This window comes from Xyrauchen texanus, chromosome 3 (genome assembly GCF_025860055.1).
Source record: "Xyrauchen texanus isolate HMW12.3.18 chromosome 3, RBS_HiC_50CHRs, whole genome shotgun sequence".
NCBI lineage: Eukaryota > Metazoa > Chordata > Actinopteri > Cypriniformes > Catostomidae > Xyrauchen > Xyrauchen texanus.
Genome location: NC_068278.1, coordinates 59,798,756 through 59,823,755, shown reverse-complemented (window position 1 = coordinate 59,823,755; position 25,000 = coordinate 59,798,756). Strand labels below are relative to the sequence as shown.

The 25,000-nt window shown below is 39.7% G+C and overlaps 2 protein-coding genes across 2 annotated transcripts in view; both read right to left on the bottom strand.

Annotated features, from left to right (window-relative positions):
- Window positions 1-13,855, bottom strand: part of LOC127625479 (argininosuccinate synthase) — a 26,269-nt gene extending 12,414 nt beyond the window's left edge. The window contains exons 1-9 of the mRNA XM_052100791.1: window positions 13,779-13,855; window positions 13,256-13,384; window positions 11,301-11,369; window positions 11,003-11,191; window positions 6,529-6,585; window positions 6,349-6,423; window positions 6,056-6,126; window positions 5,903-5,933; window positions 477-567 (exon numbers count right to left, since the gene is read on the bottom strand). Of these exons, the coding sequence (XP_051956751.1) occupies window positions 477-567; window positions 5,903-5,933; window positions 6,056-6,126; window positions 6,349-6,423; window positions 6,529-6,585; window positions 11,003-11,191; window positions 11,301-11,369; window positions 13,256-13,357 (685 nt within the window). The 5' untranslated portion in view covers window positions 13,358-13,384; window positions 13,779-13,855. The remainder of the gene's footprint in view (window positions 1-476; window positions 568-5,902; window positions 5,934-6,055; window positions 6,127-6,348; window positions 6,424-6,528; window positions 6,586-11,002; window positions 11,192-11,300; window positions 11,370-13,255; window positions 13,385-13,778) is intronic.
- Window positions 13,856-17,220: 3,365 nt separating this feature from the next.
- LOC127625605 (surfeit locus protein 4) overlaps window positions 17,221-25,000 on the bottom strand; it is a 9,224-nt gene continuing 1,444 nt past the window's right edge. The window contains exons 2-6 of the mRNA XM_052100891.1: window positions 21,796-21,982; window positions 21,629-21,705; window positions 21,483-21,526; window positions 21,217-21,403; window positions 17,221-18,363 (exon numbers count right to left, since the gene is read on the bottom strand). Of these exons, the coding sequence (XP_051956851.1) occupies window positions 18,097-18,363; window positions 21,217-21,403; window positions 21,483-21,526; window positions 21,629-21,705; window positions 21,796-21,982 (762 nt within the window). The 3' untranslated portion in view covers window positions 17,221-18,096. The remainder of the gene's footprint in view (window positions 18,364-21,216; window positions 21,404-21,482; window positions 21,527-21,628; window positions 21,706-21,795; window positions 21,983-25,000) is intronic.

The window sequence follows — 25,000 nt, the reverse complement described above, 5'->3', positions numbered from 1 at the left end:
ACCTGTTCATAAGAGTCATTCGTTCAGGAATCAGACTACACTGGTCACTCTGTGTTTCACGCTGTAGATTCAAAAGAACCGGTTCATAAGAGTCATTCATTCAGGAATCGGACTACACTGATCACTCTGTAGATTCAAAAGAACCGGTTCATAAGAGTCATTCGTTCAGGAATCGGACTACACTGATCACTCTGTAGATTCAAAAGAACCGGTTCATAAGAGTCATTCATTCAGGAATCGGACTACACTGATCACTCTGTAGATTCAAAAGAACCGGTTCATAAGAGTCATTCGTTCAGGAATCGGACTACACTGATCACTCTGTAGATTCAAAAGAACCGGTTCATAAGAGTCATTCATTCAGGAATCGGACTACACTGGTCACGCTGTGTGAGTAATTTCATAAAAATCAATGGGACACATATGTATATCTTATTCATGAAAAGTGCCATACACAATGACACACACACACTAACCTTTAATGAACTCGATCTCCAGCACATCTGGTTCATCAGGTGACTCTTCAGGGTTCTTGGTCATCTGGTAAAGATCTGAAGGAGCGTGATTCTGAAAAACATCAGTTTCAATTTTATGTCATCAACATTGCAGTGCATTTACCTTCATTTTCACTGAGTGTGTAAATAAATAAGAGAAATCATGTTCTGGTCTAGATATTGTGGTCTACAAAAATGATACACGTGAAGAGCAATCAAAGACTTTACGTCACACATTTGTGGTGAATTGAGGATTACTTTGGATTACTTTTGTGTGTTTTGGTGTTGTTGGGTTGTCAAATGTAAAACCAGTTGAGAAGCACGGAGCTAAAGTGCTGCTGAGGTCCCATTTCTGATTAAATATTGTGCCGAAAAATGGTTTTGAGTGACATTGTGCTTCACTTTGAGAAGAAAAACATCTTTATTTATTTGCATGTGAGCAAAACACAAACAAAATGCCACACGGTTTGAAAATCCATCAAGTCTTCATGCCAGACAGATATGCACTTCCACAGCAGTGATGTCCCGCCCACCGCGTGCGTGTGTGTGTAAGGGAGGGGGCGTGTCCATCAGATGGCGGTCCACCTGCCAATTACCAGAGATTACAGCGAGATGACAGTCGATGCGTCCTGAGCGAAGGCAAATTGCAGGGAACTATGCAAAATAACCACCGGGTGCATTTAAATGGAAACCTTTACCAGACAAACATCATCATATGATAACTAATCTCTGTCAGTCTTTAACTAGACTTTATTTTCTGCTTCAGTAGAATCTGTACGGAGATAAAACTATAAGACATGTGGTGAAATGGCTTTAAAAGCCATTTGAGGAACTGTCTAAAAGGGGTAAATTAGCGAGCATGACGACTAAAACACTGTTTGTTTGGCGAGTCAAGAGTCTCCAGTATTTTAGCATGTAAACAAAAGCCTGTTGCATTTCATACAATCAATGATGTCGAGAGTGTTTTCATTATGACAACAGGGTTTACCTTGACCAATGGGACATCGCTGAATATTGCATTTGTGGTCATTAAAATCACATTTAAAATAATTTTTTGATCAGTGTTGCCCGGGTTGAAGCTTGTACATTCAAATTGATGCATTTCAATAAAAATAATTTTTCCTCAGATAAATGCTCAGGTTTAACCCTTTATACTCGGATTAGGGATAGGGTTATTGCGAGAAAAAATATAAATTGTCAAAATATTAATAACATTAATAACTATAGTTTTGAGCGGCACATAATAAGCATTGTTTTAAAGTTTAAAAGCTTTACAATGCATATAAACATTATGACCAAATCTGGAAAAAAGTGCTTTGAAGTTTGCAGATAAATCAGAAGTATTTTGATAATTTATTAAATTTACACTGTATATTATTGTAATCGTAAAAACAACAAAATCATCAAATATCCATGTGTCATATGTTGTTGGAAAGATCTCAAAGAGTAAAATACAACCAGACTATTTGTTTTACTCACAGACACAAATATAGCGAGTAACAGCTAAATATATGTCTTTGACAATTATGTTAGTGTTGCTTATATGCAGCGTTTTCGCTTATAACTTCACAAAACATAAACGGAACAAAGGTTTGCATAGCATGCAGACATGATTTTAGTCATGAGATTTCACAGAATGAGTTTCATTCTGTGTCATTTGAGTCATCATTGAGTCTGTGTCGTGTATTTGGCGCCATCTCCTGGTGGTCATATGTAACATTGTGCTTCATGTGGATTATCTAATGATCTATACATCTGATTATCTTGTGTGTGGACTCCATTGAAAGATAATCACAGACTCTAAATAATCATGTGTGATATTTTGTGTTCCGTTTATGTTTTTTGTAAAGTTATAAGAGAAAATGTGGCATATAAGCAACACTAGCATAATTGTCAAATCAGTAAAAACGTCAAACTGATGAAATATTCATGTGTCATATGTTGTTGGAAAGCTCTTGAGTAAAATACAACTAAACTATTTGTTTTACTCAGACACAAATATAGTGAGTAACAGCTAAATATATGTCTTTGCCAATTATGCTAGTGTTGCTTAAATGCTGTTTTCACTTATAACTTCACTTAAATAAACTGAACATAAAGATTCACATATTATTTAGAGTCTGTGATTATCTTTCAATCGAGTCCACACACAAGATAATCAGATGTATAGATCATTAGATAATCCACATGAAGCACAATGTTACATATGACCACCAGGAGATGGCGCCAAATACACGACACAGACTCAATGATGACTCAAATGACACAGAATGAAACTCATTCTGTGAAATCTCATGACTAAAATCATGTGTGCATGCTATGCAAACCTTTAGTCATTGTTGTGTTTGCATGTGTAATTAGTTCTTATGTACAATTATTATCTTTTATTTGTTTGGAGATGTTTTTGGACACTATGATCAATTATATTTGTAATGTTGTAACTTTTGATCGCTTTGTCGTATCAACACAAAATTATTCTCAGATGTAGTTTTTCAGAGCCGCCTTATTTACACCCAGAGATGTATAATGCCACAGTAACACTGATCAAAAGTAATTTGATTGTTCTTATGATTAATGCCAGAGTTTGAGGATCATTTCCTGATCAACTGCATATCTGTTCATGCAAACCTGATCTCATGAGTTTAACAATGGCTAAAAAAACTTCACTAAAGCCTTGAAAATCAGGTGCAGCTCAGCACACTTCAGTTCTCCAGGGATCGACAGAGGGAACAGGGTTGATTTAATCTGATGGGATCAATGAATTTCAATTCTAACCCCTGCTGGTGTATGTTGCCCTGCCCTATCACCCTTAAACACAGGGAGAGGTAGAAATAATCCACACACACAGAGAGACAGAGAGAGAGAGAGAGAGAGAGAGAGAGAGAGAGAGAGAGAGAGAGAGAGAGAGAGAGAGAGAGAGATTTGGCGGTAAATGGCCCGTGAACAGAACCATCATGTCACCGGTCCCCGGCTCGCTATGCTGCTTTATTCACTTCGCCGTATATTGTTGTCGTGTGAGACGGCTGAGCGCCCATCCTGAAAGACGGTCGCCGCATGAACTTAGAGCAAGTAAATTTCTCTCTTTTCATGCGTTAGATGCCTCATTTGCTTTCAATCAAAGCTCAGAGTTGAAAGAGAAGGAGAGGGGATGACTGTCAAAGAGAGGGAATGAATGAGTGAAGAGATGAGACGTGTGTCAGTGAGATCTGACCACTGGATTGGAAGTGACGCTTAAATCACAGTGTCGGAGTTGTTGGTAAATTGGAAAGAGAAAACAGAGCTGATAAGAGAGCATGATTAGCATTTTAACTCAAAAGGGTGGAAAGGTCTTAAAAATGTCAAGGTTTATAAAGTAATTCAACCACTAACTGTTGAATAAAAACACCTATATTATATATATATATATTTTTTTTTTCTACTTTAACAGGTAATATAGATGCACAGGTACATAAATGATAATTTAATCCAAGTCAAATAAGCATCATTCCTTCCATGAAAAGAGTTTCCACATACAGTACCTGTGTCAGGCAAAAGACGATGGAGATTTTTTTATTTATATCTGATGTTTTAAGCATTATTAGTTGAAAAGACCTGTCCTGTAAATTGTAGCAACACCTCCTCCGCGACCCTTCAGACGAGGCTCATGTTTATAACAATAACCTGGAGTAGATTCATTTAAACTAATATATTCATCCGGTTTAAGCAGGTTTCAGTCAAACTATGACCTGTAATAATTTAAATTTACAATTAGTGCTTTGGTTGAAAGAGATCCGGTGGTGGTGGTGGTGGTTGTTGTTGTTGTTGTTGTTGAGCGGTGAGGGTTTGAGATCGATGTGGTTCCTAATCAGCAGTTGTTTGAGATTGATACAATAATCCATGTAAAACACAGTGGAGAATATGAATGCACGCAGTCGAGATGTAGACAAGCAGATAAAAAGATAAAACAGAAGAGAAGAGACCAGATGAGACAAGAAAAATATAGTCCAGGTGATATGGGACAAAAATGTGACGTCGCATGAAGTGAACAGAAGAGACGAAATATGAGCAGAGCAGACAAGACCACAAGACCAGGTGAGACGAGACGAGAGGCGGCCAGGTGAGACGAGACGAGAGGCGGCCAGGTGAGACGAGACGAGAGGCGGCCAGGTGAGACGAGACGAGAGGCGGCCAGGTGAGACGAGAGGCGGCCAGGTGAGACGAGACAAGAGGCGGCCAGGTGAGACGAGACAAGAGGCGGCCAGGTGAGACGAGACGAGACAAGAGGCGGCCAGGTGAGACGAGACGAGAGGCGGCCAGGTGAGACGAGGCAGAGGCGGCCAGGTGAGACGAGACGAGCGAGGCGGCCAGGTGAGACGAGACGAGACAAGAGGCGGCCAGGTGAGACGAGACGAGACAAGAGGCGGCCAGGTGAGACGAGACGAGACAAGAGGCGGCCAGGTGAGACGAGACGAGACAAGAGGCGGCCAGGTGAGACGAGACGAGACAAGAGGCGGCCAGGTGAGACGAGACGAGACAAGAGGCGGCCAGGTGAGACGAGACGAGAGGCGGCCAGGTGAGACGAGACGAGACAAGAGGCGGCCAGGTTAGATGAGACGAGACAAGAGGCCAGGTGAGATGAGAAGAGATAAGAAGAGACCACGTGAGACGAGATAAGAGGATACCAGGTGAGACGAGACGAGATAAGAGACCAGATGCTATGAGAAAAAAAAGAGGCCAATTGAAATGAGAAAAGACGTCACGTCACATGAAGTTAACAGAAGGGAAGAGACGAGACAAAACGAGTCTAGAAGAGAAGACAAGAGGAGACATAAACTTACAAAATCAATCTAACGAATTATATTTACCATAATGACATCATATGCAATAATAAATAATGAAGCTGAGAAAAAGCAACACGGCTGAATTATAACCATCATATAAAACATTATTGCTGTTATATTAGTTTGGATGAATCTTGTTCCTGCACAGTGTAAAGGAATGACAGTGTTAATGGTGACGTCTCAAGTGTCTCATTGAAGCGTTTCCCCCCCACACGTCGCGGTCCGGGACAAACAATGGCCTCGGCTGAAGAGCCCGGCACTCGAGAGGCCCGCTGGGTCAAACTCGCCCACTCGTACCCGCTCCCATGAAATCAGAAATGAGTGCGGTGCACTCCGATGACAGGTCAGTGTTTGTGTGTCCTCGACGCTTCCCAGGACCACAACAGACCATGAAACCAGAGACACGAAATGTGTTTTAAGGGACGAGGGTGATGACCTGGGTCACAGAGGTCACCTGTACGATCAGTGTTTGTCTGGGTGTAAATTAATGAATATTAGTGATGTTAACCAAAATACTTATGCAGGAAAATTGTGGCTATTCCCACTGAAATGATTTCTCCATATGTGAGCGGTCAGGTGATCTCTTACCTTGGGATTCTCGAGAATTCCAGACTCATAGCTGTATTTGAAGAGACACATTTTTACTCAGTCTTTTGAGCAATTACAACAGTCAAGAAAAACAGATGAGAAACATTATTCAGACTATCACATTTAATAAGTGTAAAGGTTTCATTTATTCACCTGATGTGCATGAGATTAGCATCCATACTCCATGGCGCTTTCGGAGTGACCGGTACAGGAATACCATGTTTCTGAGTGTAGAAAATAAGAACAGAGACATTCATCTAACGCCACCTAGTGGTGTGAGTCAATCAACATGGGGTGTGTGTTTTGTAAGATTTAAGGGAGTTAAACACATTACAGAGGTTTCTTAGGAAATGTGAGATTAATGCTGCAAATCTGAATCAATGTCAGCTGGATTTTTCTCTCTCTCTCTCTCTCTCTCTCTCTCTCTCTCTCTCATAATACTGCACCTCTGCATACTCCATCAGGTCTTTTCTGCCACGGAAACGGTTGAAAAATTCTGGAATCCTCCATGGAGCGATGATCTGATGATTGACAGGAGAGTAGGCGGTTCAGAAACTGATAGAAATTGAAACTGATTCATAGTCTTAGATGATTTTAATCGATGAATTCTGATCATCATATCTCACCTTCACTTGAGGGTAGAGTGCATAACACGTCAGCTCAAACCGAATTTGGTCATTCCCCTGATAAAAAATACAAATAAAAATACTTCTTAGGCCACAGCTGAACCTGGTTTCTCCCAATGTTCTCAATTAACAAACTTCTAATGGAGTTTTTTTTACGTTGCACAACTAACCTTAACCTAAACTACAATAACATAACCTAACCTAAACTACCTAATCTAACCCATCCCTGTCCCTAAACTAACCTATCCTACCCTATACCTAAACCTAATCTAACCTATCCCTGTCCCTAAACTAACCTATCCCTGTCCCTAAACTAACCTATCCCTGTTCCTAAACTATACCTAAACCTAAACTAACCTATCCTATCCCTAAACCTACCCTACCATACCCTAACCTATCCCTACACTATCCTACCCTAACCTATACCCAAACCTACCCCTAAACCTAAACAAACCTATCCTATCCTTATCCCTAAACCTACCTATCCTAACCCTAAACTACCTAATCTACCTAATCCTATCCCTAAACCTACCCTACCCCTAAACTAACCTATCCCTAAACTAACCTATCCTAACCCTAAACTACCTAATCTAACCTATCATATCCCTATCCCTAAACCTACCCTACCCCTAAACTAACCTATCCTATCCCTAAACCTAAACTAACCTATCCTAATCCTAAACTAACCTACTCTAACATACCCTAAACTATCCCTAAACCTAAACTAACCTAACCTATACCTAAACCTACCCCTATACCTAAACTAACCTATTCTATCCCTATCCCTAAACCTACCCTAACCTATCCCTAGCCCTAAACTAACCTAACCTAACCTATACCCAAACCTACCCCTAAACCTAAAATATCCCTAAACCTAAACTAACCTACCCTATCCTACCCTAACCTATACCTAAACCTACCCCTAAACCTAACCTAACCTATCCCTAAACTAACCTACCCTATCCATAAACTAACCTATTCTATCCCTAAACCTAAACTAACCTATCCTAATCCTAAACTAACCTAACCTATCCTACCCTAACCTATACCTAAACCTAGCCCTAAACCTAAACTAACCGATCCCTAAACCTACCCTAACCTATCCCTAAACATACTTAACCTATCCATAAACTAACCTATCCTATCCCTAAACCTAAACTAACCTAACCTACCCTACCCTAACCTATACCTAAACCTATCCCTAAACTAACCTATCCTATCCCTAAACCTACCCTAACCTATCCCTAAACTAACCTACACTATCCTACCTTAACCTATACCCAAACCTACCCCTAAACCTAAACTATCCCTAAACGAACCTATCCTATCCCTATACTATCCCTAAACCTAAACTAACCTATCCTAATCCTAAACTAACCTAACCTATCCTATCCTACCCTAACCTATACCTAAACCTAGCCCTAAACCTAAACTAACCTACCCTATCCTAACCTATACCTAAACCTATCCCTAAACTAACCTATCCTATCCCTAAACCTACCCTAACCTATCCCTAAACTAACCTACACGATCCTACCTTAACCTATACCCAAACCTACCCCTAAACTATCCCTAAACGAACCTATCCTATCCCTATACTATCCCTAAACCTAAACTAACCTATCCTAACCCTAAACTACCTAATCTAACCTACCCCTAAACTAACCTATCCATAAACTAACCTATCCTATCCCTAAACCTAAACTAACCTATCCTAACCTACTCTAACATACCCTAAACCTAAACTAACCTACCCTATCCTAACCTATACCTAAACCTATCCCTAAACTAACCTATCCTATCCCTAAACCTACCCTACCATACCATACCCTAACCTATCCCTAAACTAACCTACACTATCCTACCCTAACCTATACCCAAACCTACCCCTAAACCTAAACTATTCCTAAACCTAAACGAACCTATCCTATCCCTATACTATCCCTAAACCTAAACTACCTAATCTAACCTATCCTATCCCTAAACCTACCCTACCCCTAAACTAACCTATCCCTAAACCTACCCCTAAACTAACCTATCCCTATCCCTAAACCTAAACTAACCTATCATATCCTGTCCCTAAACCTACCCTACCCCTAAACTAACCTAACCTATCCCTAAACCTAAACTAACCTATCCCTAAACTAACCTAACCCTAAACCTAAACTATCCTACCCTATCCCTAAACCTAAACTAACCTATCCCTAAACTAACCTAACCCTAAACCTAAACTAACCTACCCTATCCTACCCTAACCTAAACTAACCTATCCCTAAACCTACCCTATCCCTAAACCTACCCTATCCCTAAACTATCCCTATACTAACCCATCCTATCCCTAAATCTACCCTACCCCTAAACCTAAACTAACCTATCCTAACCCTAAACTACCTAATCTAACCTATTATATCCCTATCCTACCCTAACCTATCCCTAAACTAACCTATCCTGTCCCTAAACCTACCCTATCCCTAAACTAACCCACCCCTAAACCTAAACTAACCTACCCCTAAACCTAAACTAACCTACCCCTAAACCTAAACTAACCCTAAACCTACCCCATCCCTAAACTAACCTAACCTATCCCTAAACTAACCTAACCTATCCCTAAACCTAAACTAACCTACCCCTAAACCTAAACTAACCTACCCCTAAACCTAAACTAACCTACCCCTAAACCTAAACTAACCTATCCCTAAACCTACCCTATCCCTGAACTCAACTTACCTAACCCTACCCTATCCCTAAACTAACCCATCCTATCCCTAAATCTACCCTACCACTAAACCTAAACTAACCTATCCTAACCCTAAACTACCTAATCTAACCTATCATATCCCTATCCTACCCTAACCTATACCTAAACCTAAACTAACCTATCCTACCCCAACCTATACCTAAGCCTACCCCTAAACCTAAACTAACCTATCCTATCCCTAAACTTAATTAACTTCAATTGAACAACCCATGTTTTTTGGTGGTGTGTGAAGATCCAAGAATCTTGGTTGAGGGTTCAGAGTTTTATCTGGCAATTTGGGATTATTTGATAAAAAAAAAAATGGGGCAGATATTTGGCCTTTTTTGAAGGCTCTTGGGGAGGGACAGTGGAGAGGGATCTGTAGTTTTAAATGTGCCTGTGCAATTTCTTTTATTGTTTTTTGAAAGTATACTTTTATGGTTTTTTTTTTATGTTTCTAAATATTTATGACCCCTGGGGTGCGTGTTTGTGTGTGTGTGTGCATGTGTGTGCGTGCGCGTGTGTGTATGTGTGCGTGTGTATGCGTGTGTGTGCGTATGCATGCGTGTATGTGTATGCGTGTGTATGCGTGCGTGTGCGTGCATGTATGTGTGCGTGTATGCGTGCGTGCGTGTATGTATGTATGTGTGCGTGCGTGCGTGTATGCGTGCGTGCGTGTATGCATGTGTGCGTGTATGCGTGTGTGTGTGCGTGCATGCGTGTATGTATGTGTGCGTGTGTGTATGCGTGTGTGTGGGTAAGGGTTTAATTTGATATAATTTGATTCTGCATTTTCTGGTATGTTTATTTAATTGGTTGAGTGGCATCAATACAAATTGTTAATAATACGGGGGAATCCAAGGGCGTGCAGAGTGACTCCAGTCAGCTCTCCCAAGCAACCAAATTGGCCTGGTTGCTAGGGAGGGTAGAGTCACATGGGGTAACGAAATTGGCCCGGTTGCTAGGGAGGGTAGAGTCACATGGGTTAACCAAATTGGCCTGGTTGCTAGGGAGGGTAGAGTCACATGGGGTAACCTCCTCGTGGTGGTGATTAGTTGTTCTCTCAATGGGGCGTGTGGTGAGTTGTGTTTGGATCGTGGAGAGTAGCATGAGTCTCCACATGCTGTGAGTCTCCGGTGTCACGCACAACGAGTCACATGATAAGATGCGCCGATTGACGGTCTCAGAAGCGGAGACAACTGAGACTCGTCCTCCACCACCCGGATTGAAGGGAGTAATTGCGCCACCATGAGGACCTACCAAGTAGTGCGAATTGGCCGTTCCAAAATTGAACAGAAAATACTTTTAAATTTAAATCATCAAGGGCTTCTTAAAGTAACAATTATTTTAACACATCAGATTAGATTCAAGCATCATTCGCAGTTGGTGTTACAATCTTTAAATGTATCCACTTCTAAAGCAGACACACTTTTAACTGATGACAGGGATGCACTGATATTTATCAGCCAATTATTGACCAAATTAAAACCTTTGGCCTGTCGTGTGTTCATCAGATTCAGTCCATGTCCACTGGAAATGATGGCAGACGTTCCTACATGAAATCTCATTCAAATCACTCAATCCTGAGACATCTGTGTCCCTCTAGTGGCAAAAGACCAGCAGAGTTTCTAAAAATGTTTAACGTAAGCATGTTCCGCCACTAAAGATCTAAATATAACTTTTGTCAAATGTGTATAAAATGAGATACAATATAAAGTCAAATATATAATGTGGCACCTTTCCTGTGGCCCCGTGTGAAACAAACGGAGCTCCTTCCTGTTGGGCGATCTGGACCTGTCGGCGGGCGATACACGGCCGGGCGATCGATGTGCCGAGCAGATAACGGTCTTCATATACGGCGTTAGCCTGCACTGACGGCCAGATAAACTCCTCCACAAATTCACAACGCAGATCTTCAATAAACACCTGAACACAAACATTTCTTTCATAAAGCTCTTCTAGAAATGAAGACTAACATACATTAGCTGTTTAAATGCATTTAGTGTATTAATGAGAGTGAATGATTTGATTTTACCTTCTTTGCTCCGAGTTTCTCCGCTTTCTTCCGGGCGGCATCAAAGTCCTCATCCTGGCCAATGTTCGCCTGCAACATCACAACGAGGTGATTCTTGGATTTACACTGACACCTATATGCATTTGTCTTGTCATGTGATTGTAACATGGCAGCCCCCATGAGGTGACACTCCCAATCTAGAGGTGAATGACACGACTGGGATCTAATGTGAGCGGTCGTGATTTATTCATATGTTTTAACATTATAATTCATTTCTTGGTGAACAAAAGATTTTTAATGAGGAAACTATTACCGAGCGCACCTTTAAAGGGGAAGTCTCTGTTTGATTACTGACACCTGCTGGTCAGTGACTGAAACACACTGAGGGACAATAACAACTGCTGAACTGTGAAATATATTGAAATACAGAGACGAGAAAGGGGGGGGGGGGGGTCTGTCTGTGACTATCTATGAATCTATTGATATATCTACCTGTCTATCTCTCTACCTGTCTGTCTGTCAGTCTATCAACCCATCTGTCTGTCTGTGAGTCTATATGTCTCTCTATGTATCTATCATCTGTCTCTGTCTACCTCTCCATCTACCTGTCTGTCTCTCTTTCTCTATCCATTTGTCTCGCTCTACCTGTCTGTCTGTGTGTGTCTCTTTCTCTCTCTCTCTCTCTCTCTCTCTCTCTCTCTCTCTCTCTCTCTCTATCTATCTATCCACCCATCTATCTGCCTGTCTGTCTATATGTCTGTCTGTTTATCCATCTATCGTCTGTCTCATCTATATGTCTGTCTGTATGTCTGTCCATCCATCCATTTGTCTCTATCTACCTGTCGGTCTCTCTATCTATCAACTTGTCTGTCTATCTGTGAATCTATCTATCTATCTCTCTACCTGTCTGTCTATCTCTATCTACCTGTGTCTGCCTATCTGTCTGTCTGTCTGTCTGTCTATGAACCCATCTGTCTGTCTGTGAGTCTATATGTCTCTATGTATCTATCATCTGTCTCTGTCTACCTGTCTGTCTGTGTATTTATCTATCTATCAATCTACCATCTATCCATCTACACATCTGTCTGTCTATACGTCTACCCGTTTATCTATCTATGGTCTGTCTCTATCATCTACATGTCTGTCTGTATGTCTCTCTCTTTCTACCTGTCTGTCTGTCTGTCTTTCTATCTACCTGTCTGTCTGTCTCTCTCTCTCTCTCTCTCTCTCTCTCTCTCTCTCTCAACTTGTCTGTCTGTTAATCTGTCTGTCTGTCGTTTCTATCTATCAATCTATCTGTCTGTCTGTCTGTCTGTCTTCCCATCAGTGTGTCTGTCTATCTATCTGTCTCTCTTTCTACCTGTCTGTCTAATGTTCATGTCTGTCTGTCTGTCTGTCTGTCTATCTACCTGTCTATCTGTCTCTCGCTCTCTACCTGTCTGTCTTATATAAATAATTATATGGCTCATAGTTGTATGTCTAAGTTTCTGAATGTAGCCCTATTAAAGTAATCAATTAAAAAAATAAATACATTAAAAAAATAAAAAGCATACAGCCGTCCAGAAGTCAGGGCCTCAGATTATTGAGCACAGATCTATTGTTCCTGACAGTCGATATATGAACACACTATTGTTGTTCTGGGCTTACGCTGTCGTTCAGTGTGTGAGGACAGACACGGATCAGACAACGAAAACAGCACGTGTGTGATGAAGCCCGCGTGTTCTCTTCAGAGAGCAGACAGTGAAAAACGCTTTGCAAGCAAGTCTGCAAAAGTCCAAATGTGGCTCTGCTCGACACATCAATAAACCATCTTCATTGGCTAATAATCGGCTTATTGATTTAATAATACGCCTATTTGATTTACACATAATAATAATATAAATGCTTTCAGAGTAATTTTACATTCAATTATGCAATACTGAATGTATGAAACATGTTTATTGTCACTGGTACATGACGGTGTATCTGGTAATTACCAGGTAAGCGATGACTTCATAACCCTCTTCCTTGAGCCACACGAGGATACAGGAAGTGTCCAGACCACCACTGTACGCCAGGACCACTGTGCCCTTTGACATCTTTAACAAATCCACCTGTTGGGCTTCCTTAAACAGACAAGTCATGCATGTTGATGTCAGTGCCATTAAATGATTCAATCTGTATTTCCACTATTTAAATCACATAATAAATAATATGAACTGAGGCTCATGATACTGAGATGGTCAAACACTTTGATGTTTAAAAGCATCAGTGTATAAATGATTGAACCACTCACACCAACCAACAGATTTTCATTCATTATTACTGCTTTAAACACGGTGCAGTTTTTAATTCAATGTTAATAAATGATTCATAGTTTTATTTCACCTACAGAAATAATTAAGTATCAAATGAGCATTAACTGTAATATCAGTACAATGTCATTTTAAATCAGTGTTCACGTTATAAAAATCTATTAAGTTATTAATATGCAAAAGACAAATAAAAGCAAAAACTCACCAACAGTAAACAGCAGGAAATCAAATTATCTGAAACACGCGCTCAGATTCAGTGTGTCTGCTTGTGCGCGAGTGCTGTCTGATATCGTTTCAGCTCCGCCCCTCATAGACATATGAGCCAATCAGACGTCGCCCCGCATCAGGGGCGTGTCCAGAATTGCCGCACTCAGCCAGTCATATCAATTTCCCGCAGTTCATGTTTAAATAACCAACAGCTGCTTTTTAAAACCTGACGAGTACACAAACTCAGCACAATAGATTTTGAAATTAAAAATCGTGAGAAACAAATCGAACTTAGATGTTCACATGACTGTTATAGTCGTTTGTAATAACTCGATAAAGACTTTAAAACATTAAATGCAAACGTATGCGCTAATTGAACAAAGGGGCCTCAGTTTGTTCCTGGGAGGCAGCCGATTCCCTAACCCCGCCCTAAACCACATGGAGCCTCTAAGGCCGAGTGTCCTTCCAGGAACAACCAGTGGCACCTTTCTCCCATCGCGTAATGAATCATTCAGTCCGATTTGTGAACCGATTCATTAAAAAGAACCTACTCGCCTTAAAAAAATGATTCGCTCTCATATCGGGTATAAGCATAAACTCTATAAACAATAGCCCATTAAGAGTTTATTAAATATTTAAGATTAGAGCATCATTAATATCATATTTTCTTTTTATTATTATAGAAAACAAGTTTTCAATTAAGTTTAAAATGAATTATTTCCGAGTCTTTTCCAGAACTGTAAAATACAAAAATATTTCCTTTTTTTTTTTTTTTTACAGTGTAAATAACATGGTACAAACATATGTTAATTATTCAGTGCCATGTCAAATAAAAAGAACCATCAGGCATCAAAATATAATTTCTAAACACACATAAAAATCAATAAAGTGCCGAAGTTATGACGTCACTTTGTAGGCCAAAACGCGGAAGTGAGTTAGCATTTTAGCACTTCCGGTTCCCTCGCCCTAAAGTCTATGGGTTTTTTGAATGGGTTTTTGCTAAATCGCCTGAAATAAGGTCTGTGGTTATCAAAGCCTCTAAATATTTTCACGTTTTGATCTATGAAATAAAACACACCAGTTATAACCTGCTTGTGGTTTTTTAAACTTTATTGTGTCTTAAAAACGGTGATTGCTAACAAGTTGCTAAAAGGGACTTCATCCTTTGGCGGGGACTTTAGACGTCATCATGACAAATAGGAAATCTCTCACTAGCCCGCGTTTCAGCCTCACGTTCTTAGAAGTTTACCTTTCAGTTATTTGTATAGTTATCTTAAATACATAGAACACTATTATAACTCCTCTATCTCTCCCTAGTTTTACTTACCGAGACTCGATAAACCTTGTCCCTCATGCTGGCCCTTACAATACCGGCAAGTAAACCAGCATCTAATCTGCACTGTTCTACATGTCCAGATTTATAGTGGTTCTCTCCTCGATCTATGGTTTTTCTATCGTCTAAGAAAAAGGACATAAGATTGGAAATTGATACGGCCATAGCTAACGTTAGTGCTTATGAGATGGTAAAATCGCGGGTTTTTTTCTGGCGAATTAGCAAATGGTATGCAAACATACAATCAAACATAATACAGTGAAAGATAATCTTTAAAGTTTATTTGGGGCACAATGATCAGGCATAATAATCTTAATCACAAAGAAAATAATATAAAGGTTTATATAAACTAACAAAATAATAAACGAATAAATAAAACATTAACAAAAGATTTTTAAAAAAAATCTCAGAGAAGCACGCATAAACAAAATTAGTTTCTAACATTTTTGGAAAAAACGAATGGGCAATATTTCTCATGAGAAAGTGGATAAGTGTTCATACACAGCGCAGATCATAATGAGCGAGCGTGTTTTTAAATAAAGTTTGAGGAAGCTTGATGATGACGTTGATCCGCGACCATGGTGTGCTGTAGTCCGTTTATAGCCTACCGTTAGCATTTTATATCTGACGGCTGTATTTAGGCTTCAAAATGTATACATTTTGGATTAACTTGTAAATATTATCTTGATAGACAAAACGTGTAAGGGTCACAACTCTTTGTTGAACACAGATCTTATTTTTTGCGATTTTCCAAAAGTCTATGGGGAAAATGCATAGCTTTTCGATCGAGGGAACCCATGCGCCGCTAACTTCAGAATTGTCCTACAAAGTGACGTCATAACTTCGGCACTCTATTAGCATTCAGAACATCAATGAAATGCATAAAGTGCCTGCAATCTTTATTTTTACCTTTTATTTTATTTTGATAACACTTTACAATCAGGTTCCACTTGTTATCATGAACTAACAATGAACAATCATTTTACAGCATTTATTAATTTCAGTTAAAGGTGCTGCGAGCGATTTTATCCGTTCTACTTCCACCAAACTGAGCCGTTGTATTAGCCACGCCCCTGGGGGACCAGACCTGCGCAGTAGTGAGCAGGAAGTAAAGCCGCGAAATCAAGGCCCCGCCCTCACTCTCGCTGAATCAATCGCTAGCACACGCCCCTGCACTTTTGACGGTGTGAAATAATTAATTATAGAAATTTAGATATTACATTTAAAACTCCAATCTCCTCAGTCCTCCGAAGATCCCGAAAAAAGTCTGTTGGTGCTTCAGTGACTACTTCACCACAGCTGTCAACCATGATGTCACAGCACCGTTTTTATAGCATCAAATAACTAAAAACAAACTTATTTAGAAAACAAACACTTGAAATGACATCAACGTGATAGAAACGACAGTAAATGACAGAAACTATCTTTGGAAAAAAGATATGTGAAGTGTAATTTAATTGTTTAGTTGGTCTCACATCCCGTTGAATAACATGGGGAGGCGGGGCTTATGACCTATACTAGGACCAGCCACCGGGGGGCGATCGAGATGTTTTGGCTTCACTTTTGAGGGCTTGTGCGGTGCACTTGGGACAGACACAAGCTAAAAACAACCGCAGTGAAACAGCACCCTCTAGTGGCAAATGTTATGAACAACATGGCATAAAAATGGCATTAAGCCTCAATAATTCACTGCAGCTACAATACTATGAGAACAAACACGATTTGTGCCGTTTAAAGAGTCTAGAGCGGTCACAGAGACCGGAGAGATATCCCACAACACTTATTTCAATAATATCTCAGGAGTAGGAACATTTTTAGCATACCTTTCCATAAAAAAAAAATCATATATAAATGCTCGCAGTACCTTTAATTTTAATTTTAACATCAAATGTTGTATTTGTTAACATTAAAGCACTTTGAACATGCAACATTTACAAAGATACATTTTATAAATGCTGTAAACAATGTATGGTGAATCGTTTGTTTATGATACCTAACGTTAATGGAGCCTTATTGTAAAGTGTTACCTTTATTTTACCGTTGCTACGTTTTAAAAGTTCGAAACAATTCGTTCAATAAACTGTTTATTAAAGGATCAATGACTCTTATTGGGATGCAATGCTGCGACACAATTCGTCACTTGTTTTGCTTTTTATTTCTCCGCCATGATCTGAAAACAGTCAAAAATACAATATAAACTTCTGAAAAATCAATATATCGAGTTATTATTATTTTAGAATCAACAAAAAACACTGAGCAAGACAATAATTCAGGTTGAAGTATACAAAATCTGTTCAGTCTGCGTAGATTTGTAAAACAATGGAATTTCGTTCACATACACTAAACGTTCCCGTTTACTGCCGTGATCCGAGACAAACGACCAACTCGGGTTTGAGCCCGAGACGTGTACAGAAAGTCCGAATGATGGTTCCGCTGCACATCAACCGTCTCGTGCATTAGGCTCTCCAAAACATCAACACCTGCCCACTGAAGATCGCATCGCCAAACTGACCGGCTAACGTCCGCTTAGCCAAACGCAGTCCTGAATGACGATGATGGTGATGATGATGATGAACAGGGAGGAAGAACCACAGAAGTCGCTGAGCTTGATGTACCAAAGAGGAGGAGCCACAGTCCCCGACCTTCATTTCGGCAGCCAATCAATGGGTCACGTTCGCATATTTAACATCTATATCTCTCCATTGCACTTTGACACAGAAACCCTGTTTTGATGCTTGTTCTGTGATGTCATAATGTATAATGTATAATCACAGACCGTTTATTACATTTTTGTTGTAATCTCCTGAACTGCTGCAACATAGGGACACATAAAAGGTAAATAAAACTCCAGTATTTAACATTGCACGTAACAGACACAGAGGAACAAGTGTGACGCAGACGGATGGGGGTAACTCGGGAGCGCTGCTGGGCTTTGCGTCCTGGGCTGTGATTTGAACGACAGTCGCGGTTGGACGCGTTCGTCTCACCACTCCTTCTTCTTCTCGTCCATAGACACACCGCCTGGCCCGAGAGCGACCACGAGCAGCAGACCTCCGATGACCGATGTGGTCTGGAAGAAGTCATACTTCAGGAAGTCGTGCATGGGCTTGTACGCCGGGACCGTCCAGAAGGCGTTGAAGTAAACGTTGACGGCGAGAAGCCACAGAACCAGGGTGAGCGCCGCCAGTTTGGTCTTGAAGCCGACGGCCACCAGGATGATGAGGGCCGTTCCGACCATGTTCTGAAGAATCTGGAGGAGAACGGAGAGAACATTCGTTAACAGACGGACGGTTTCAGGTAAACAAATGGGCGATTATTCGTTTTGACAATGTTTGTGCTAAATGCATGTTCAAAAGGAGATGAAGAGCTTGTTTAAAACAAAGCTGCAACCTCTGCTGAACTGACCCTTTGTTACGTCCCGCCCCGCCCACGCTTAGTTACCGTTGCTACGCGTTTATACATTGTCGATTATTGTAAAAGTGCATGTTTTGGTTCCTCCAACCATTTGTGTAATTACCTGAAGCGCAGATAATATTTTAAGTTTTATGAATAAAATTTTTGTTAAACTCAAATTCAAAATGATGAAGTTGAAATGCATAAATCTTAAAAACAGGCTCGCATATATATTTTTGAATGTCAGTAAGGTTCAGGTTCGGGTCGGGTTTTAAAATATACGATTTTGGGTTTGTAATTAATGGAAAAAAAGATAAATAATACTACAAACGAGCTAAAACATCTATGAATTAATAATATCAAAACGGGACTTTTATTATGAAAATGCGCGATATCAAAACGGGACTTTTATTATGAAAACGCACAATATCAAAACGGGACTTTTATTATGAAAACACGCGATATCATAACGGGACTTTTATTATGAAATCACGCGATATCAAAACGGGACTTTTATTATGAAAACGCGCGATATCAAAACGGGACTTTTATTATGAAAACGCGCGATATCAAAACGGGACTTTTATTATGAAAACGCGCGATATCAAAACGGGACTTTTATTATGAAAACGCGCGATATCAAAACGGGACTTTTATTATGAAAACACGCGATATCAAAACGGGACTTTTATTATGAAAACACGCGATATCAAAACGGGACTTTTATTATGAAAACACGCGATATCAAAACGGGACTTTTATTATTGCTGGTCTACTTTTGTGGTATTATTGATTTTTGATTGATCAAATGATTGGTCGCCTGACAGTATCGGTCAAAGTAGGCGGTCCATAAAACTATGCCGCAACAACTCTGAACAAGTCAGACTGTCTCTCTTTTCTAAATATGTCAGCGCAACATTTAATGTCTCAATAAAACGTTAAAAAAAAATCACATAAAAATGGAGCCAAAATGTTATTTTTTTTCTTATTTGACATTTATATAATCACTGGGTGTTGATAAGGCGGCTCTGAAAAACTTTGTTTTGTTCCCAATCATGTCTTCTGTATCCCCATGTCTTCTGTATCTGAGACCATTTTTGTGTCGATACAATAAGGCGATCAAAAGTTCCAACATTACAAATATAATGTATCATAGTGTCCAAAAACATCTCCAAACAAATAAAAGATAATAATTGTACATAAGAACTAATTACACATGCAAACACAACAATGACTAAAGGTTTGCATAGCATGCAGACATGATTTTAGTCATGAGATTTCACAGAATGAGTTTCATTCTGTGTCATTTGAGTCATCATTGAAGTCTGTGTCGTGTATTTGGCGCCATCTCCTGGTGGTCATATGTAACATTGTGCTTCATGTGGATTATCTAATGATCTATACATCTGATTATCTTGTGTGTGGACTCGATTGAAAGATAATCACAGACTCTAAATAATATGTGAATCTTTATGTTCAGTTTATTTAAGTGAAGTTATAAGTGAAAACAGCATTTAAGCAACACTAGCATAATTGCCAAAGACATATATTTAGCTGTTACTCACTATATTTGTGTCTGAGTAAAACAAATAGTCTAGTTGTATTTTACTCTTTGAGATCTTTACAACAACATATGATGCATGAATATTTGATGACTGCAATAATATGTACATTGAGTTTCATTCTGTGTCATTTGAGTCATCATTGAGTCTGTGTCGTGTATTTGGCGCCATCTCCTGGTGGTCATATGTAACATTGTGCTTCATGTGGATTATCTAATGATCTATACATCTGATTATCTTGTGTGTGGACTCGATTGAAAGATAATCACAGACTCTAAATAATATGTGAATCTTTATGTTCAGTTTATTTAAGTGAAGTTATAAGTGAAAACAGCATTTAAGCAACACTAGCATAATTGTCAAAGACATATATTTAGCTGTTACTCACTATATTTGTGTCTGAGTAAAACAAATAGTCTAGTTGTATTTTACTCTTTGAGATCTTTACAACAACATATGACACATGAATATTTGATGACTGCAATAATATGTACATTGAGTTTCATTCTGTGTCATTTGAGTCATCATTGAGTCTGTGTCGTGTATTTGGCGCCATCTCCTGGTGGTCATATGTAACATTGTGCTTCATGTGGATTATCTAATGATCTATACATCTGATTATCTTGTGTGTGGACTCGTTTGAAAGATAATCACCGACTCTAAATAATGATATGAGATGCTTTATGTTCTCTTTATATTTTGTGAAGTTATATGCAAAGCGCTTTTGCATATAAGTACCACCAACATAATTGTCAAAGACATATATTTAGCTGTTACTCACTATATTTTTGACTGTGAGTAAAACATAGTCTGGTTGTATTTTACTCTTTAAGAGCTTTCCAACAACATATGACACATGAATATTTGATCACTTTGATGTTTTGACCGATTACAATAATATATACAGTGCAAATTTAATAAATTATCAAAATGTAACACTTCTGATTTATCTGCAAATTTTAAAGCACTTGTTCAGTTTTGCTCATAATGTCTACATGCATTGTAAAGTAGAGCCTCTAAACTTTCAAACGACACATATATTGTGTCAAGTCTGTAGTTAATAATTTGACGCTATTTTTTTGTCGTGTCCCGCCGGCGAATACGTGTAACACTTTATGTCTCGGTGTGTATAACAGTGACGAACGTACAGAGAAGAAGCTGGAATCAAAGTGTAGCAGCGTCATGAACATCAACACCAGCAGAACTCGCCCGCCAAGCTGCATGTACTGTTTAGGAGAACTCTCGCCCACAGATGGCACGCCCGCAAACATGCTCTTCCCCTCCGAGCGCGACTCCGCCAACAGCAGCAACAACCCGCCACCAAGAGCCATATTTCTACGAGGACAACAGAAAACAGCCGTTATGACCGATCCGGAACATCCTCAATGACACAGACTGATCCAACAGAACTCACCTCATGAGGAATTTAAGATCCCAGAGAATACTGTAGGCGACGGTCTGAAAAGATGAAGACACATGAACAACTACAGACTGCAATAATGCATCATTTATATGCATAAAAACATATTGCGCATAAAAGCATGCCGTCTAGTTTCTTACCTGTAGTGCGATTATGCCGAATAATCCAAAGCACGCATACTGCACGAAATTTCTACTGAGAACAAGGACACATCCACCTGCGTGAGAAAACACAACATTCATCGCATTAAAGAGTCAGAAGATCTATAAGCTTAAATCTGGCAGCTATATAAATAAATCCGTCGCACCGATCTGTCCAATGAGATTGAGCAGCACGAAACATGTGGCGAGGAAATATCCGCAGCTCCACGTGGCCTCGATGTAATCCCGCTGCTCGTTCCACTGAAACCACATGCGTATGCCGTCCTCCAGAAACGTGCTGATCAGACACAAACGCGCCAGGTGAGGCAGATAATGCTTCGTTACCCGCAAGAACTACGAGAGAGAGAGAGAAACACAACATTAACCTGTTGATGAACGCCCCTTTTTGAGCACAAACCATGAAAATGTCCTGAACTGAAATGCTTGTATTTACGGGACACTTTGGAGTTTGGACACAGGTGTAGCATCTTTTGAAAGAGACGCTTTGGGCTTTATTTCACATGTTTCACAATTAATATCTGTTGTTATTTATTAAAGTTAGAGAAGCTGAAGTTTATAGTAATGGAAATATTTTGTGCTGAACATGTTTTTATAATCTAAATAAACAATAATAAAAGTGGCAAGACACCCCAGAAATACAAAGTTCTCAAAGTCACGAGTCTAAAGAAGTTTCGTTTCTAATCTGAAGATGATTTAATAATAAATGAGTTCCTGCAGCTTTAATCTCTGTAAAATCTCTGGAAGTGTTCAGAGTAAAATTAAGCTCCGCCTCTCAAGACGGCACTAAATCTGACGGCACTGCTCGACTATTATGAATAAAACTACTCCACATTTTTAAAAACAGACTTTGGAGATCGGCTGGTTTTGTTTATGAGACTCTAATATATCAGATCATAAACAGTTTTACAACATGAACGCTGCTCAGATTGCAGTTTGATGAAGAACGATGATGAAGGTGAGATCTCATGTAAACAATGGAGAATATATCAAAATTTCTCACATTTATCACTTTTATGGACAAAAAGTGCGATTGGATGTTTTTAATGATCGCTTGTCATGGACGATTGACCCAAGTGTGTTGAACTGGATTCATCTGGCGATCGTGATTTCATAATAAAAGTCCCGTTTTGATATCGCATGTTTTCATAATAAAAGTCCCGTTTTGATATCGCTTGTTTTCATAATAAAAGTCCCGTTTTGATATCGCATGTTTTCATAATAAAAGTCCCGTTTTGATATCGCTTGTTTTCATAATAAAAGTCCCGTTTTGATATCGCATGCTTTCATAATAAAAGTCCCGTTTTGATATTATTAATTCATAGATGTTTTAGCTCTTTTGTAGTATTATTTATCTTTTGTTGCAATTAGCTGTTTCGTGTCAAGTTGTACCCTTTTGACTACATTTGACATTTTTATGCATTTGGCAGATGCTTTTATCCAAAATGACTTACTGTGCATTTATTACAGGGACAATCCGCCCGGAGCAACCTGGAGTTAAGTGTCTTCCTCAAGGACACAATGGTGGTGACTGTGGGGATCGAACCAGCAACCTCCTGATTACCAGTTATGTGCTTTAGCCCACTACGCCGCCACCACCACCAAAACTCCAGTAAACATGAACGAGTCTGTGCTCACTGTGACTGTTGAGGTCGATACAGGAGATTTTGTACTGGGGGAGGACAATCATGCTAATATTTGGCTTGCAAGCCTCACCCTTTTTCCTCCAAACTTAACGATGGTCATTATGTCCAAACAGTTCAATATATGTTTCATCAGACCAGAGGACATTTCTCCTAAAGTCAGATCTTTGTCCCCATGTGCACTTGCAAACTGTAGTCTGGCTTGTTTATGGTGGTTTTGGAGCAGCGGCTTCTTCCTTGCTGAGCAGCCTTTCAGGTGATGTCCATATAGGACTGGTTTTGCTGTGGATCTAGATACTCGTCCACCTGTTTCCTCCAGCATGTTCACAAGGTCCTTTGCTGTTGTTCTGGGATTGATTTGCACTTTTCACACAAACTACATTCATCTCTAGGAGACAGAATGCGTCTCCTTCCTGAGCGGTGTGACGACTGTGTGGTCACATGGTGTTTATACTTGTGTACTATTGTTTGTACAGATGAACGTGGCACCTTCAGGTGTTTGGAAATTGCTCCCAAGGATGAACCAGACTTCTGGAGGTCCACCTTTTATTTATTTTGTGTCTGATTTCTTTTGCTTTCCCGTGATGTCAAGCAATCTGACACAGAGTTTGAAGGAAGGCCGTAAAATACATCCACAGGAACACCTCCAATTCAGCACACCTCTCTAAAGGCTTGATGTCATTTTCTGGAATTTTCCAAGCTGCTTAAAGGCACAGTTAACTTAGTGTATGTAAAATGCTCTTTGAATGATCATAAAGTCACACATCAATATAACAATGAATGCATTTAATGTTCTTTTATTTTTCAATATCCCTGAAACAAATTGCACATTAAGTTAATATTTACTTTGAATTAAATGAACACGGTTTATCACTCGATTACTAAAACAGTGCTCTGAAAACTACAGGAACTAAATCAAATCTTGTGGTTTCCGACATGTCACATGAGATGCATCAATATCTGAGGAGAACCGGAAGATTTATCTCATTGTGAAACCCTCGAGCGGTGTGTGTTTTCGGTTCAGAATATTGTGAGGGTCTCAAAACTACTCTAGAGCTCATGTTAAATGTCACACAAGTGAGACAAAAATAGCACAAAATATAGAAACCTTCCAAACAGTCCACATCAGCACTTGCCAGAACCCAACAGCCAATCAGACATCAGACACACAAGTGTCTTTCCTGACAGCCAATCAGAGATCAGACAGACAAGTGTCATTCCTGACAGCCAATCAGAGATCAGACACACAAGTGTCATTCCTGACAGCCAATCAGAGATCAGACACACATAGTGTCTTTCCTGACAGCCAATCAGACATCAGACACACAAGTGTCTTTCCTGACAGCCAATCAGACACACAAGTGTCTTTCCTGACAGCCAATCAGACACACAAGTGTCTTTCCTGACAGCCAATCAGACACACAAGTGTCTTTCCTGACAGCCAATCAGACACACATAGTGTCTTTCCTGACAGCCAATCAGACACACATAGTGTCTTTCCTGACAGCCAATCAGACACACATAGTGTCTTTCCTGACAGCCAATCAGAGATCAGACACACATAGTGTCTTTCCTGACAGCCAATCAGAGATCAGACAGACAAAGCGTCATTCCTGACAGCCAATCAGAGATCAGACACACAAAGCGTCTGTCCTGACAGCCAATCAGAGATCAGACACACAAAGCGTCTGTCCTGACAGCCAATCAGAGA